This window comes from Dryas octopetala, chromosome 1, assembly GCF_963921425.1.
Source record: "Dryas octopetala chromosome 1, drDryOcto1.1, whole genome shotgun sequence".
NCBI classification, from domain to species: domain Eukaryota; kingdom Viridiplantae; phylum Streptophyta; class Magnoliopsida; order Rosales; family Rosaceae; genus Dryas; species Dryas octopetala.
The window spans coordinates 2,974,559-2,991,351 of NC_141366.1; the positions used below are offsets into that span (position 1 = coordinate 2,974,559).

A 16,793-nucleotide genomic window follows, 5' to 3' on the forward strand; every position below is an offset into this window, starting at 1 on the left:
TAAGATATATAATTTTTAACCATTAAATATATTTGTACGTCATATATGCATCATAGCACATACAAAAAAAAAAAAGAATATAAAATAAGAAAAGTGTCTTTATTTCCTTATAATAAGTAATAACGATAAAATTGTATGTATTATATAATTTAAGATACGTTGACTTTAGGTACTAAATTTCAATGTTATTTCATTTTAACTACTAAAATATTTATGTCATTTTACTTTAAATACTAAATTTTAATTTAGATACCAATTAAAATTTAACAGTCACAATTTTTTATTTTTTCAGAGTTTGTAAAGCTTAAACTTTAATATTTAGTCTCTAAATTATAAAATTTAATCGCCCAAACTTAAATTAAAAACACTAAATTTTTATAAACTTTGAATTGTATGAATTTGAAATAGTCACAATTATGATTGTTCGACAATCACAACTGTATAGAAAACTGATTTATGACCTAATTTAAAATGTCTTAGTCTATATTAGTACTTAAACAAAAAAAAATTAATCTCTTACTAATTTATTGAAAAATTATTGACATTTAGTATTTAGTATTTAATTTTAATTTTCTATATAATTTATCACATCTTTAATAACACATTTGTATAAATTGATCTCACCTCTATTAAAAAACAGAGTTAGTAATGGTACTGTTGCCTCTAACATTAATGACCAACTAAAAAAAACTGAGCAAGACTCTTACTTGTGTCTATATCGATCAGTGTGTCCCACAACTGGTAGCCATAAAGAATTGAAGTCTTCAGAGTTTGATCTTTTTCATATTTGTCTGCAGTCTGCCCCCACCACTCCCTCCTCATAATTCGGCTTTTGCACCGGGAGGGACTCTCTCTAGTTTTCCTTTTCTGCGTTTTCTGTTCTTTTCTTTTTCAACAAAACATTGCTCGAAACTGACACAAAGACAGTGATCGAGGAAGAGAGACGCAGACACGGACACACAGACACAGACACAGACAAAGAAAGTGAAAGAGAAAGAGAGAGACTTTGATATTTGATAAGAGAGAAAACAAATGCTACCTACTCCTTAACCCCACCATGTTCATTAGCACCACATTCAACCCCAAATGCCGTAACCTCAACCTGTGAGCTCTGAGCTCTCTCCCATGTTCTTCTCCACCATTTCCTGACATTTCTCCATCTGGGTTTCACAAATGTCAGCTCCTGAGGCTCCCCATCATCGCTCTTCGGTCAGCGGCAGCAGTGACGTGTCAGTCTCCGATGACTCCGACAACCAGTCTTGGCACTCGATGTTTGAATCGACCGCCGGAGGAGGGTCTCAGCTTTCTGGGGTGTCAGACATTCAGAGGGACTCTTGTGGCTCAGATTGTTCTTTGGAGGTGGATTTGGAGAGTGGGATTTTGGAGTTGAAGAAGGTGCAGCATTTGAGTAAAGTTGAAAGAAATTGCAGAATTTGCCACTTGGGTTTGGAGGGTGGTGGGCCAGACTCTCGGACTCCAATCGACTTGGGTTGCTCTTGCAAGGGTGATTTGGGTGCTGCTCATAAGCAATGTGCTGAGACTTGGTTCAAGATCAAGGGAGATACGTGAGTACACATTTTCTCTTATGTGACATCATTCAAATGCGAATTTTATGTTGAATTTAGTGAGCTTGTGAGAAATTCTGAATACCATTCCTTATTTCCTTGGGTTTTGGTGTTCGTTAGAAACTTCTAGACACCCATTTGCTTGATTTCTGATTTTTTCTCTTTTGGAGTGTTTAACGTTCTTCCTAAATGGGACCAATGGAACAAATTGGCTTGTTTGTGGTGAAATCTTACTTTTTTAAGACCAAAAACAACATGAATCATAAACGTTAAGACTGTGTTCTCCTTTCTTTTTCTCAATTTTCACTGGTCTCTGCATTGAAGTGCAAGCACATGATGTAATTCGTTGTTCGAGTCAAATACTCACCTTTGAGGTGGTTCTACTTCAAACCATGATCATACTATAAGCATTCTTAATTTTGTTGAATAATACAATGACATATGCTAAATAGCTTGAGTATTTAGTCACTCTGATTGTCTGAGTTCAGCTTATTCAGATAGCTTATTTCCTGACATGTTATACTCACAGTTGTTTTTTTGTTCTTTTGCTTCTTGCTGGCAAGTTGAATGAGATGGAACACCTGTAGAATAGAAGGCATATACTAAATTACATAGAAGAATAAATCTTGTGGTTACCACTTGTACAATCCATCCAATCCTAAAGATGTTTATCACTATAAGGTTAGAGTTTTCGTGTAGTCACGTCTGATGTGGGATTAATACTAGTTGAGTGTGGGGTCCAATGCAAGCAAATGGACTTGTCTATACGTGCAAGAATTGAGTTCCAAAAGTGATAAGTATTCTCTGCAAATATGCGCATGGAATTAACTGCAGCACACAGAATTCTATTCCTATGTTTAAAAGTATTTATCTTTTACCATGTATTTCTTTTTGTATGTTCTTAATTAAGAGGTAAATGTTTTGTATAGTCACACCTACTGCATAGTAAAATATGATAGGAGCTTATGTGTGCATGAATTGTAATTCTTTGGCTGTGTCACAAGTTTAATTTCTTTATGACATTTGGCAGATAACTATATGTGAGTTTCCCACTTTTCCCTTTCTAATTTATAATCCAAGAGTCATAATTTGGTAAAGATCTGAGACCTAGCACACTGCTGTCCCAAAAGAGAGGGGCAGGAATTAATAAGGAAAACCAAACTGAATAGATCAACATAATGTGAACTGTTGACAAACAAGATGCAATATTTCTTTAAGTGTGGAGTTAATGGATGCAAAGGAAATATCCCAATTATAATAAGAGGAAATATAGTTTACATAAGCTGTGTAACTGATAGCACAATAAGTTAAGCTAAAGGCGGATATGCGTAGGACTTGCTTGATTATGGAGTAGAGCTATCTGATATTGAAATATATAACCAAGATTGAGTAAAAGATATGCAGAAAAATCATGCTAATTCTTGCCTGAATTTAGTCATTCTAGTGAGCAAATTCACCACAGGATTTGCGAATGGCTGGGCCACCTCGAATGGCGTGAGCGGCAGGACTTTTTCCAGGGACAGGAATAAAAGATTCTTGGGAAGATAGTTTTGAATCACTTATAGTGATTATATAGCACTCTTCTATGTTGATATTTGCGTGCTTCTGATTATACAATTTCCTAAGCGATTAATATGTTGGGTCGATGCAATTAGGTTTTGTTGCCTGGGTGATATATTATCTGCTGTCTATCTAATTCTTTTTGAGGATTTGATATGTTATTAATGCGTCATGCTATCCTTTAATATTTGCTTCACCACCTCAATCTGGTCTTGTTTTTTCATAGTGTTTCATGGTAAATTGTATAACTCGTTTCAATGGAAATTCTACATAGATTTTCTTCTATTGTTAAAAAACATAGTTCCATTTTTATTTATTATGCAGAATCTGCGAGATCTGTGGCGTCACTGCAGTCAACATTGCCAATGAGCAAACAAACGAGGCAACTGGATTTACTGCCATACTACCTTCAGTATCAGCAGCACCTGTGATCCTGGTGGAAACCCGAACCATGTGGAATGGCCGCCGCATTATGAATTTCCTGCTTGCCTGCATGATCCTTGCCTTTGTAATTTCGTGGCTTTTTCACTTCAAGGTACTTTAATGGACACCAGCAGGGAAAAAGAAAAAGGCTTTCCTGTAAATGTCTGGGGGAAAGTTACAGTTGGAACTCTCGTGGTGCTTGTACTACTACTTTGTCTGTACCCATTCCTACTTGGCCCTACAACCTTGTTTGAGGGTTAGTTCCAAACTTGTAGGTTGTCATCTGTAATATTAAATTACGATTCTGCCTGGCGCTGTGTAACAAGTTATTATTTGTGGATAAGTGGGTAAGAACCTGTTTTTCCAGCTTCAGTCTCCATTGTGTGCTCAGGGAATATTGTCAGGCAAATATTTTGAGCATGTAAGAACTCCCCAGTGTGGAATGATTCGACCAGATGCCCTTGTAGTCTTGTACCAATAGGTCATGAAACATGCCAATGAAGGCTGTTATCTCAGTTGGTATGAGGTCTTGGCATGCATCTTTTGTTGGATCATACTATTAACATGTTTTGATTGTATTGAGATATAACATGAGCAGAAATATACCCTAGGCCCGACAAAATTGCAACACACCATGAGGCATTATTCTGTGGGGGCTTGTAGCTCTATTAATTGAGAGTATTTACTCTCATACCAATGTCAAATTTGGAATAATTTTTTCCGCTTTTAACCTCTTTTGAAAAGAAAAAAAAAAAACAAAAAAATGGGCACGACCTATCTTACATTACTATCTCAAATGTTCAATTAGTTAATTTTAACTTTGTATTTGACTTTGATATTCATGTCAAGGGTCCAACTATGAGTTCGGAAATTAATGTTACTCTTCATAAGAATGTAACACTCGGTAATTGGATCTATCTAACACATGGTAAAAAGTAAAAACCATTTATACCTATTTTTCTTTTTGTAAAATTTTAAACCCAACTCTATAACACAGCAAAAACCTAGATATTTTGATAAAAGAAGAGAAAAGCTAAAAATTAAAAAACTGAAAATTAAAAAATGTAAGAAAAGAAATCTCCCCTCCTCCTGGCTCCTGCCCACCTTAGGGCCTTTGTGAAATTATCCATCTTGTACGGTTGTACCCAAAGAAAAAATAATAAAAATAAAAGAGGTAGGCAATAATCCTCTACTTTTCGGGCTTGTAAGAAAAAAAAAGAGGGCTGCTATTTGCACACCCTCTTTTTTTTTTTTGCACACCCCTTTTGAAAAAAAAAAAAAAAATCCTCAAGAAAAATACCACTTTAACCCTCCCCTCACCCACACACCCACACACCCCATTCCCATCCCCCCCCCCCCCCCGTACACACCCCTCCATCTTTCTCAAGCTTGCACAGCCACGCCCACCACCATTCTCCCTCTCTCTACCATCTCTCCCGACCACCCCAGCCCCGCCCCAGCTCACCTCAACCCAGGCCCGACCACCCCAGCCCCGCCCCTTCTCACCCCAACCCAGCCCCGACCACCCCAGCCCTCCAGCCACCGTGCGCAGCGGCTTCCAACCACCGGCGTGCCCTTCTCTCTCTCTCTCTCTCTCTCTCTCTCTCTCTCCGAGTAGCTGGTTCGGCGAGCACTTGCCGAACGGGTCCTTGATGTTCGGTGGGTACCTACCGAACAACACTCACATCGTTCGGCGGATGCCTGCCGAACGAGTGTGACATTTTCGGCGGGCCAGTGTCAAACGGTTGCGCAACTGCGCGCGGGAGGAGAGAGAGAGAGGAGGTGCTGCTGCTACAGGGCTGGGGTGCGGGAGGGAATGAGGTGGTCCGGTGAGGGGCTGAGTGGGTGGGTCGGGGCTGGGGTGGGCTGTGAGGGGTGGTCGGGGCTGGGTTGGGGTGGGCTGGGGAAGAGAGAGAGGAGGTGGTGCTGCGGGGGGGGGGGGGTCGGTGCAGGGGCTGAGGGGCTAGGTGGGTTGGGTGGAGGGGGGAGGCCGGAGGGGGAGGGAGGGAGGGGTGGGTCGGGTGAGGGGGTTGAGGGGCTTGGTGGGTTGGGTGGAGGGGCTGGCTGGCTGGGGGAGGGTTGGAGAAGAAGAAGAAAAAAAAAAAAAACAGGGGGAGGGGGGTGTGAACGTGAGAAAAAAGAGAGGAAAAGAAAGAAGGGTGTGTAATGAAATGATGGTATTTTAGTAATGGGTTGGGTGTGTGTTGAGAGATTTTGAATTTGAAGTAAGTGTGTGGGGTGTGTAGGAGAAAAAAAGAGAAAAAGGGTGTGCAAAAAGAAAAAAAAGGATGTGCAAATAGCAGCCCTAAAAAAAAATAATAAAAGGAGTACCGACTTGAGTTCCCGTCTATCTCATATACACGCTAGGCTCACTCCTAAAACCCTAATCCGTGCATATACCTCATTTACATATATACATTTCGGATTTTATATTTGGCTATAAGTCGGATCTTAAAACCCTCTAAATCCACAGCTACCGATCAGAGCACTTTGGTTCTATCTCCCAGAGTAAGACTGCTGAACCCTCTCTGACAATTTATTCAATTTGGGCTTCGGTTTTGAAGGAGTTTGTGTAAACTTATTTGGGGTTTTCAGGGTCTAATGGCTGCCACTAATAATGTACCGACGGGTTTGGACAAGGAACAGGTAGGTACCCTTTTCTTGACAGTTTTTTTGTTTCTACTTCTAGGACTGTGAAAATGGCATACAAGTATTAGGTTGAATCGTTGTGTGTGCAAAGATTGGATTTTGGGGCAAGCTTGGGCGTTTCATGGTTAAAATACTTATTGGGAATTTGGTACCTGTGTCTTCTGTGCATATGAATGTCATCAAATTTGGTCATATTGTCTAATTGGGTTTGACACAAACCAAGTCATTTCATGAGAGTTAGGAGGCCAGATGATTAATTTCTATTTTTAGTGTTGATTTTGAATTATTGTCCTGGAAGTCGTGCTTTTTAAGTAATGTTTGCGCTTTGGAAGGACTTGAAGTTTGTTTTCAATAATTGTGCAGATTTTTGGAATGGCAGAGAAGGAGATGGAGTACAGGGTTGAGTTGTTTAACAAGTAAGTTTTCTGTATCGCTACGAAAGGAATTGTGATTCATGCCCAAAATCCGTCGACATGACGAAAAAGTATATTAGTAGATATCAGTATCACAGTATGCTGGTGGGGGGGGGTGTTTGTAGGAATTTTGGATTTTTATCTGAATTCAAATTTTAAATCTTAACTCCTGTAGTTTGAGCAAATCTTTCTGGGATTCTTTGCTATAAGCATGGTCATTTATTTTGGCTTCTACTTGCATAACTTCTATCTCTATTAGATTCCACACTTTATTTGATGACTATCTCCCACCTTCCTACAGAAAAAAAAAAAGAAAAAAGAAAAAATTTTGAATGATATTTCCCATAGCTACCTGATTTGTTAGCGTTGATATGAGAACTAAGGACATCTATGAAGGTTGTGAATGTCATTTGGTGTGTGAAATTTTCCATCTCCAAAAACTTTAGCTCCTATGGTTAGCCTGTTTTAATTTATGAATTTAATTTTTTTTTATTCAGGCTTACCCACACATGTTTTAACAAGTGTGTTGAGAAGAGGTACGGGAACGTTGATCTTTTTTTTTTCTTTTCTTTTTGTTAGATTTTATGGACCTCTATTTAAGGTTTACAGCATTATATTTTTTTGGATAACTGGTTCTTTAACACTGAGGTTAGTAAATGTAAATTGCCAATTACATCCAGGTACAAGGAATCTGAGCTTAATATGGGTGAAAACAGTTGCATCGATCGCTGTGTTTCAAAGTACTGGCATGTAAGCTATCAGTGTGATTTCTTCAGGATTTATTGCTATAGTACAAATTGGATTTAGTTACAATAATAATGCCAGATGCCCTTCAAATATTTTTATTTCTTCATTCTTTTCTGTCATTGGAATTTCTCACTTTAATTTTATTCTCTTCATCTATTGCCATTACAGTTTTTTAAATAGTTTCTTTGATCACATTCCCAAAAACTTATGGGATCTCAAATATTTTTTTTAATAATCCTTCCATACATTAACTTCATAGACTTCACATTTTTTGCTACTGCAACTATGGTTGTGCTAATGAAGGCTGTTTTCTTATGTGTAATAATTGAAGAATTTTGTTGTTTTCAGGTGACTAATCTAATTGGCCAGCTGCTTGGCTCTGGTAAGCCTCCTATGTAAAATTTATGCCTAGTCTGGTTTGAGACTCGCTCTCCATTGGATAAATGCTTGGTTGGGTGGTGGGGGATGTGGAGGTTGTAATAGTTAGCCTTGTTATGCCTTTTGTGTTTTTCTCAAACTGTCACAAGGTGATTCCATTTTGTTGTCTAAGATAGAAATAGGGGCAGTTTTTGATATATGCCGCCCTAGGTTCAAAAGTCCAAGATTGAATTGGGCATTCATAATGAAGATTTATTTTTCTTGAATAATTTGCTGCATTGTTAAGCAAAGACAGTAATGAGGAATTTTCTAGCTCATTAAGGAGTTCAACTCTGCCTATTCAAATGTGTGGTTATAATACTTTGCAGCTTTGCTTTAACATTCAGTTCATTTTTTCCCCTCTCTTGATGAAATTTTCTCATTTTCAGACAAAAAAACAAAAGTAATTTATCTGCATTGCTTTACCATCCATCCCATATGCACACGATACGAGCTTATCAAATCATATATATATATATATATATATATACAGCTCTAAATGGTGCATAAACAATTTCTGTTGTATACTACCTACCATGTCTAATACAATCTTAACCGTCGTTGGTCCTAAAATTGATATGATCTAAAAGACATTTTACAATTTACGTGATGACACAGTAATCTACATCATATTACACCATTATCTGATTATAGCAGATTTAACAAACAAGAAATTTGACTTGTGTTTACGCACAGAAGAACACCTATAGATCAAAATGAATGAAAAGATAAACCAAGGCCGCCAAAATTCCAAAATAAGCTTTTAGAAATTATGCCTTTTGACATCCAAGGCTGTGGCTTCTTTTAGGATTTCTTGCGCATCATTGTCCAACCCTAGGCTCTTTAGGGCAGCCGATTGAAGATAGAAGGCAGTTGGCCAATTTCCGTACACTGCAAGGGCTAGCATAGAATCCTTAAGAGCTTCTTGGGCCATGCCACTTATCAAGTGACACAAGCAACGTCTAGCATATACAGTTGGAGATTCCATGGTCCCATTATCCGTGAACTGCAATGACAAGCAAGAAAGGAGTAATATAATAAGCATATCCAATCCTACACTTTCTATTCACCATCTATGTCATATGCGTACTACTAGGCTGGTAAAGCTAACATTTTCTATCGGATTGTCATTTTTAATCATGTCATAACTTTCTGCTTGCAAGACGCAACTTTTAAATTCTAGAAACCCCACCACTACTCATATTGCCTGATGTAATTCTATAATCCAGATAAACAAGCAAATTACATCGCTAATACTTTCAACCATATCAATACCCTTATCACCATGTTTTTCAGTGTGTATCGGATTATGATCACAAAACTTTGGAATAAATTTCGTACTTCTAAAAATTACTGACTTACAACTGTGTAAGAACCTATAGCAGTAGCAAAGTCTTTTCTTCGAAATGCAACATCCCCACGCTTCTTAGAATATACTGCCTCCTGCATTTGAGTTGTCCACATTTGGAAAGAAAGCTGCAAGGTAACTTCAAAGTAAGGGCAGTGCATTATACAAAAATCAACGAAAAAAAACATAAGTGAGAAAGTGAGGAATAACATTGATGACAAAAAAAAAATAGCAAGGCTGGGAGACAGAAAAGCAGTTTTTTTTTTTCTCTCCTTTGGCAGATGTAAGAAAATAGAACATAGAAAAGTTAGAATTGAGGATCACTAACTTCAGTTGCAACCCCCTCATCATCCCTGTATCCAGTCTCATCCAATATTTCATGTATTGCAGTAAGATCCAGTCTGGAAAAAGCTTCACCAAGAGGTGACAACAATGTTTGATTTGGAGACGCATTTCCAAGTGAAATACCCATCAAAACGTATGATGAAACCTGCTACAAACCACTAGATGAGAATATACATACCTTCATGGTATTCTATTTGCAGCATTAATCCAAACCAGCTTTGCAGAACAGAGGTTAATAAATCAAATTTCAAAGGATGTAGTCAAGCATCATCATTACAAATTAAATACAGTTGGGCATACCTCCGTTTCTTTTTGAAGAGGAAGGAGGGCGGTCACAAGAGACTTGGCATTTGGCCTCTCATGAGGGTCATACTTCAAGCATCGTGAAGCTAACTGCACCAGCTCAGTTCCATCATCATTTGAGAAATGACCTTCCAAGCATGAGTCCATCAGCATCAAAAAATTTTGGTCGTGTATGAGTTCAAGTGCCTTCCAGAATGAAAAATTGAAAAGTTAGGACTATGACAAACTTATTGCACATGTAAGCATAAGTTAGTTTTTCAGGCCAAACTTTCCACTGGATGTCTAGAAAAATATCAGAGCAACCACCCACCTCAGTGAAACATATTTAGGAAAAGGAAAGTTACATGGTTTGGGGGGATATGTCTGCCGCTGAGCAGATCAAGCAATATGGTCCCAAAGCTGTAAACCAAACTTTCTGGTCTCACTCTTCCTGGCAAACAGAAAGATGTACATTAGGTCAACTAAAGACTTCATCGCCTCGAGAAGCGTGTTCAAAACTCATGCATACAAATATAATTTATGGCCTGGTTTTCCATTGGCTGAAGCAATGATGGTATTACCTGTCCTCAAGTATTCTGGAGGGGTGAAAGCCGGGTTGGTACTATAGCTCTTGCCATCTTTACTATTCATCATAAGGCCAAAGCAGGAGAGTCTGGGATTTCCATCCTGTCAAGTGCAAACTCAGTATAAGGAACTGCCAACAAAAGATTACCAACAATTGTGAAAAGAGAAAAACGCCCCAATTACCTGATCAAACAGGACTCTACAAGCATTAAGATCATGATACAATGCCTGCCCTTTACTGCTGCAATACTCCAAAGCTTGTGCAAGATACAAAGCTACTCGCAACCTCATCGCCCATTTCATGGTCTCCACTACACCAATTCAACCAATTTATGAGTTTAGCAAATCCTCTTCATTTTAGCCCAAGTAAGCTGCAGTTTGACTACTTAAGAAAAAAGGTAATCTTGAATGATCTGTTTCCTCAATTTCATAATACACGTACCATCACATCTAAAAAAGCCAAATTTAGAAGTACAAAAGAATTGTTAACATTAGAGGGGAACTTACAATGGAAAAGGTGCTCAGGGAGAGTACCATTGGGCATGAACTCAGCCACAAGCAATCTCTCATGGCCCTCGCAGCAACACCCAATTAGATTCGCCAACCGCTCGTCCCTTAGCCGCCCCACAACTCTAGCTTCCTCCTATAACCAAACCCAGCACATATTTTTATATTTAGAATTATAAAATGAAGAAGAAAAAAAGCAAAGGGTCAACTTTTATACGGACAAGAAATTGGAGGGAATCGGGCCAAGCGTAACGGTTGAAGCGCTTAACAGCAATACAACGGCCGTCTTTGAGCCTCCCTTTGTAGACTACATTGGGAGCTTTCTCTCCCTGCTCCGAGACGATGCTCTCAGACGAGAATTCTGACGTGGCAGTTCTCAGTTGGTCCAAACTGAACTCTGTGAACCCATTTCCGTTTTTGCTGCCATTCTCTGCATTTTACAAAATAGAGCGCAAATTATCTCGGGAAAGTGCCGGAATAATTGAAAAGAAGAAAAGCAACAGTAGTATTAAAACCTCACCTATGTCTATGTCTGACGATGAATCATAGAGGTTGGATATGGTACTGGACGGCCGGAAGCAAAGAGAGAATCCGGCTCCCATTGGCAGATAAATTCAATCCTAGTGAGAGAAATAGGTGTGTTTCTCCTTCTGAAGAGTTTGGCTCTCTTTCTACAACTTTCCTAGGTATCATTCTTTTCTGAGACTAAATTTCCAGGAAGAATTCGGAGATTATACGCGGCTGAATCACATCACTTTCACGAGGGTCCAAAGTCAATAAGGGAAATTTCCATGCATTACTTCTTATTTGAAAGTTTAAACGCAGAAGCACATAATATGCAGTGCTTCTTAACCGAACCAGGGATGCCAGATTTTTCGTCTTATGAACGTACCATATATTATGTTCAACAAAACATCCTAAATTACTTGTATGATGCCTGCACAAATAGATTATTCTTCTACAAGCACGCACAACCTCATTCCTAGCCCACCCTTTTTCTACTCTCTTTTTATCAGTGTTCGTCAGCAACGGTAAAACCCAATAAATCTAGCATGGTAATGCTCTTTGAGAAGCAAATAAGTAAAAGATAATACGTATGTTGATGCATCATAAGCCACCTATTATTCATTTTAAAATCCCTGTCGTAATTTATGGTCTAAAAATCAATAGGATCCAAAGGACATTTTACATGATTCCAAACTCAGTAATCTACATCATATTACACCATTATCTGAATAAAGCAGACGAAACAAACAACAAATTTGACTTCTGTGTAAGTACAGAAGGACCTATAGATCAAATAAATGAAAAGATACACCAAGACCACCAACACAAAGATTCTTACAACCAATCCTTGGTGCTGCAGAGCAGGACTCAAATGCCAAAGTGGGAATGGACAAAACTAGTTACAAGGTTAATGAAAGAAGGGGCAAGAACACCTATACACTTTTCAGCTTTTATGTTTTTTGACTTCCAAGGATGTGCCATCTTTTAGAGTTTCCTGTGCATCATTGTCCATCCCTAGGCTTTTTAGGGCAGCCGCTTGAAGATAGAAGGCAGTGGGCCATTCAGGGTTTATTACTAGGGCTTGCATAGCATCTCCAAGAGCTTCTTGTGCCATATCATTCATCAAGTAACATAAGCAACGTCTGGCAAAAGCAGTTGGCGATATCATGGTCCCACCATCAATGAACTGCAATTAAAAGCAAGAAAGAAGATCCACCAAGGAGTAAGATGATCAGCATATCCAATCCTATTCTCTATCTCTCATATGTAGGCTGGTAAAGCTAATATTTTCTAAGGAATTATCATATCTCTCATATGCGTTTGCCATAACTACCTATCCTTTCTAATCTTAAATTCTTGTGAACCCACCAGTAATCATATTATCTAATGTAATTCTATATTCTAGATGATGCTTTCAACTAAATCAACATCTTTCAAATATCACCATGTATTTCAGTTTGTATCTGGATTTTGATGACAGAACTTATGACCAACAAATTTTGTAGTTCTAAATTAGTGGCTTACTTCTGTGTATGAAGCTATCGCGGTAGCAAAGTCTTTCGCTCGAAATGCAGCATCCGCATGCTTCTTAGAATTCAACGTCTCTTGTATTTGATTTGTCCACATTTGGAAAGAAAGCTGCAATAAAAATTCAAATTAAGGGCAGTAAAAAAAAATCAAAACAAATAGTTTGCTCTTAAACATAAGTGAGACATAACATTGATGACCCAAAAGAATATAAAAAGCTGGGAGACAGAAAAGCAAATTTTTTTCTCCCTCAGCAGATGTCAGAAAATAGAATATAGAGAACTTAGAATTGAGGATCACTAACTTCATTTGCAACCCCCTCATCATCCTTGTATCCTGTCTTCTCCAATATTTCATGTATTGCAGTAAGATCCAATCTCGAGCAAGCTTCACCTAGAGGTGACAACAATGTTTGATTTGGAGATGCATTTCCATGTGGAATACCCATCAAAACGTATGATGGAACCTGCTGCAAACCACAGGATGAGATGATATAATACCTTCATGGTATTCTATTTGCAGCATTAATCCAAATCAGCTTTGCAAAACAGAGGCAGAACAAATCAAATTTCAAAGCATATAGTAAAGCATGAACATTAGAATAAATAAAGTTGCGGCATACTTCCGATTCTTTTTGAAGAGGAATGAGAGCTGTCACAAGAGACTTGGCATTTGGTCTCTCACGAGGTTCATACTGCAAGCATCTTGAAGCTAACCGTACCAGCTCAGTTCCATCATCATTTGAAAAATGACCTTCCAAGCATGAGTCCATCAGCATCAAAAAGTTTTTTCCACGTATCAGGTCAAGTGCCTTCCAGAAAGAAAATTGAAAATTATTTAGCTACAAGTTTCCTAATATGACAATCTGGTTTGAGTGGAATTGTAATAACAATCCAACTCATAAACATCAAGACAATTATATAATCAGGAAATGCTGAGAATGTGACACAACCAGATAGATTTAGCGTTAAGAACATCTAAACACAAGTTACTTTTGCAAGCCATAAAATTTTCCATAGAACGTCGAGAGAAATATCAGACCAACCATCCACCTGGGACATACTAAAGAAAAGAAAACTTACGTGGCTTGGAGGGATATGTTTGCCACTGAGCAGATCAAGCAATAGGGTCCCAAAGCTGTAAACCAAACTTTCAGGTATCACTCTTCCTGCCGAACAGAAAAAAAATACATTAGCTCAACTACAGCCTTATCAACTCAAGAAATGCTTTCAAAATTAATGCATACAAATATAGAAGCAATAAGCCCCTTTTGCAAAAGAGCTCATGAGTGGCGTAAATATGTAGGCAGCCCAAAGGCCACTACTCTCGCAGGCCTAGTCAAATGATTAGTATTGGTCGCTATTTTTCAACTTACTAAGATGAAAATGCATTAAAAGGAACTTCAATCACTCATTAGTTGAGGTATGAGTAGCTTTTTTCGCCAGTATTTCCCTCCAGTTGTTTTGTATAAAGAGAATCTTTGCAAAACAACCAACACAAGTTTTTGCTCTAGAACAACATGACATTTGTAATTTACATGGGAAGATATTATTAACTATGTTTGATGGGAGGGTGCGAAAGAACGATGATGGAAGGGGTAAATCACATGGGGAGGATAAAAGGCCATCCTTCCATCATTACCCCTCCTACCAACCAATGAAGAGGTCCTTCTGCCTCTCACTTTCACTCCACCTATTTCCATCATTTTCCTTCTCCCCCATACCAAACATAGTGTTAAGTGTTTTAAGGTTGATACTGTTTTCCATTGGCTGAAGCAATGATGGCATTACCTGTCCTCAAGTATTCTGGAGGGGTGAAAGCCAGGTTGGTACTATAGCTCTTGCCATCTTTGCTATTCTTCATAAGACCAAAGCAGGAGAGTCTGGGATTTCCTTCCTGTCAAGTGCTGACTCAGTGTAAGGAACAACCAACAAAAGATTACCGAAAATTTTGAAAAGAGCAAAAGGCCTCAATTACCTGATCGAACAGGACTCTATAAGCATTAAGATCATGGTACAGTGCCTGCCCTTTACTGCTGCAATAATCTAAAGCTTGTGCAAGATACAAAGCCACCCGCAACCTCATCGCCCATTTCATGGGCTGGGTCTCCCCTGCACCAATTTAACAAATTTAAAAAAGTTTTTTACTTTTCTTCAAAAAATGTACTAAAACGATCAAATTCTCAGAATGGTCAGTTTCCACACCGAAATAAGCCAAATTTAGCAATACAAGATCAGACTAACAAAGCAAAAAAATTTTATCATTAGAGAGGAACTTACAATGGAAAAGATGCTTAGAGAGAGTTTCATTGGGCATGAACTCAGCCACGAGCAATCTATCATCGCCCTCGCAGCAACACCCAATCAAATTCGCCAAACGCTCGTTCCTCAGCTGCCCCACAGCTCTAGCTTCTTCCTACAAACCAAAACCAACACGTATATTCACACACAGAAGCAAAAAACAAAACCCAAAAATATCAAATTTAGTCAACTGCATACGGACAAGAAATTGGCGCGAATCGGGCCAAGCGGAGCGATTGAAGCGCTTAACGGCGATCCAACGGCCGTCGTCGAGCTTGCCTTTGTAGACCACATTCGGAGCTTTTTCTCCATGCTCCGATACAACGTTATCGGACGAGAATCCTGACGTGGCAGCTCTCAGCTGGTCCAAGCTGAACTCGCTGAACCCAGGTAGCGAGTCCTTTTCGTTTTTGCCCCCATTCTCTGCATTTTTCAAAAAAAAAATGCAAATTTTCTCAGAAAAGTGACTGAAAATTTTGAAAAAAAAAATAACAATAATAATAAAAAGCTCACCTATGTCTGAAGAGTCGTTGAGATTGGATTTGATATTGGACGACCAGAAGCAAAGAGAGATTTTGGAGCAACGAGCTCCCATTGGCTGATAAATCCAATCCTAGTGAGAGAAACAGCTAGAAAAGTTCAAATGTGTGTGTGTCTCTCTCTTTCTCTATTACTTTCCTGGGGACTAGTAGAGGGTTTGAGAGGGGTTTGGAGGAAGAGATAGGTGGGATAGAGTAGCCAAATGAGGGAGAACGATAGATAAATAAAAAGCCAAGAGAAGCATTTCTTTTTCTTTTTTTCTTTTTCTTTTTCTTGTTTGGAAAGCGAGAAAGTGAGAGAAAATATTTAAACCCAAAAGTAACTTTTGGGATCCAAGGTTTTTCTTTGTTTTTCGGTTTCTCTCACCACCCTCATCTTTCCCTCGTTTCTGCATTTCGCTCCTCGTTTTTCCTTTCCTCTCCTTCTCACATTTGTCATTTTTGTTACTTTTTTTTGTTTTTCCTCTTTTTTTCTGTTAGGTTTTTGTTTTTTTATCTAGAAAGCAGAAATTTGAACTTCCAACTTTTTTCAACAAAATAAAAAGAAAAATTAGCTATACTAAAAATATCTACGCATTAACTTAACTTCCACTTTATTTGGTATAGCTTCGGTTTCGCTATATACTAGAAGGATCTACATGTACTGTTATCTTGTTAAATAATTAATTGGATAATTGTGCAATTGGGAATCTCATATTTTTATTTAAATATGTAATTTAGATTAACAATTATCAATTATCTTGAGGCGATCAGTCGTTGAATGACATTGCTTTCACAATAGTCATAATCAAATAAGGGAAATATTAATGCCATATATTACATCTTAAGACTTAAGACTTTTCTTAATCAAATATTAATTCTTAGACTTCAATTTAGGTGAAGTTGCACTTATTTATCATTTCCATTCTAAATTTTCGAACCAAAAAAGACTTCAATGGCGAGGAACAACCTGTAATAATAGCATATCAAGTTTGAAGCTGATTTATTGGCCATAATATATTCCCCATGTCAACCCAAAATAAAAAACATGCAGTCAATTTATTTTGGTTACATGGTGTTGGACAGTTCCACCATTCAAA

At 38.2% G+C, this 16,793-nt stretch overlaps 4 protein-coding genes across 5 annotated transcripts; 2 read left to right on the plus strand and 2 right to left on the minus strand.

Annotated features, from left to right (window-relative positions):
• Window positions 1-804: 804 nt before the first annotated feature.
• LOC147296457 (uncharacterized) lies at window positions 805-3,920 on the plus strand. The gene is made up of 2 exons (XM_086230019.1): window positions 805-1,565; window positions 3,450-3,920. Exons 1-2 carry the CDS (start codon window positions 1,174-1,176, stop codon window positions 3,667-3,669), a joined length of 612 nt encoding a protein of 203 aa, XP_086086145.1. The 5' UTR covers window positions 805-1,173; the 3' UTR covers window positions 3,670-3,920.
• Window positions 3,921-5,918: 1,998 nt separating this feature from the next.
• On the plus strand, window positions 5,919-8,114 carry TIM10 (Tim10/DDP family zinc finger protein). Its single transcript, XM_086230020.1, has 6 exons — window positions 5,919-6,056; window positions 6,144-6,194; window positions 6,561-6,613; window positions 7,108-7,146; window positions 7,291-7,360; window positions 7,706-8,114. The coding sequence occupies exons 2-6, from the start codon at window positions 6,150-6,152 to the stop codon at window positions 7,754-7,756; spliced, it is 258 nt and encodes an 85-aa protein (XP_086086146.1). The 5' UTR covers window positions 5,919-6,056; window positions 6,144-6,149; the 3' UTR covers window positions 7,757-8,114.
• Window positions 8,115-8,257: 143 nt separating this feature from the next.
• Window positions 8,258-11,737, minus strand: LOC147296459 (serine/threonine-protein kinase BSK5-like). The gene is made up of 10 exons (XM_086230018.1): window positions 11,362-11,737; window positions 11,063-11,271; window positions 10,842-10,977; window positions 10,518-10,645; window positions 10,331-10,436; window positions 10,115-10,200; window positions 9,768-9,956; window positions 9,451-9,612; window positions 9,137-9,250; window positions 8,258-8,780 (listed from the first exon to the last, which is right to left on the minus strand). Exons 1-10 carry the CDS (start codon window positions 11,441-11,443, stop codon window positions 8,538-8,540), a joined length of 1,455 nt encoding a protein of 484 aa, XP_086086144.1. The 5' UTR covers window positions 11,444-11,737; the 3' UTR covers window positions 8,258-8,537.
• A 225-nt stretch (window positions 11,738-11,962) lies between these two features.
• On the minus strand, window positions 11,963-16,134 carry LOC147296460 (serine/threonine-protein kinase BSK5-like). 2 transcript variants are annotated; one of them, XM_086255741.1, is made up of 10 exons: window positions 15,689-16,134; window positions 15,378-15,598; window positions 15,155-15,290; window positions 14,853-14,986; window positions 14,666-14,771; window positions 13,958-14,043; window positions 13,498-13,686; window positions 13,180-13,341; window positions 12,873-12,986; window positions 11,963-12,534 (listed from the first exon to the last, which is right to left on the minus strand). In XM_086255741.1, exons 1-10 carry the CDS (start codon window positions 15,768-15,770, stop codon window positions 12,292-12,294), a joined length of 1,473 nt encoding a protein of 490 aa, XP_086111867.1. In that variant the 5' UTR covers window positions 15,771-16,134; the 3' UTR covers window positions 11,963-12,291. The 2 variants fall into 2 exon arrangements, with proteins under 2 accessions (XP_086111867.1, XP_086111864.1); XM_086255738.1 differs by having other exon boundaries at window positions 13,180-13,344.
• Window positions 16,135-16,793: the final 659 nt, after the last annotated feature.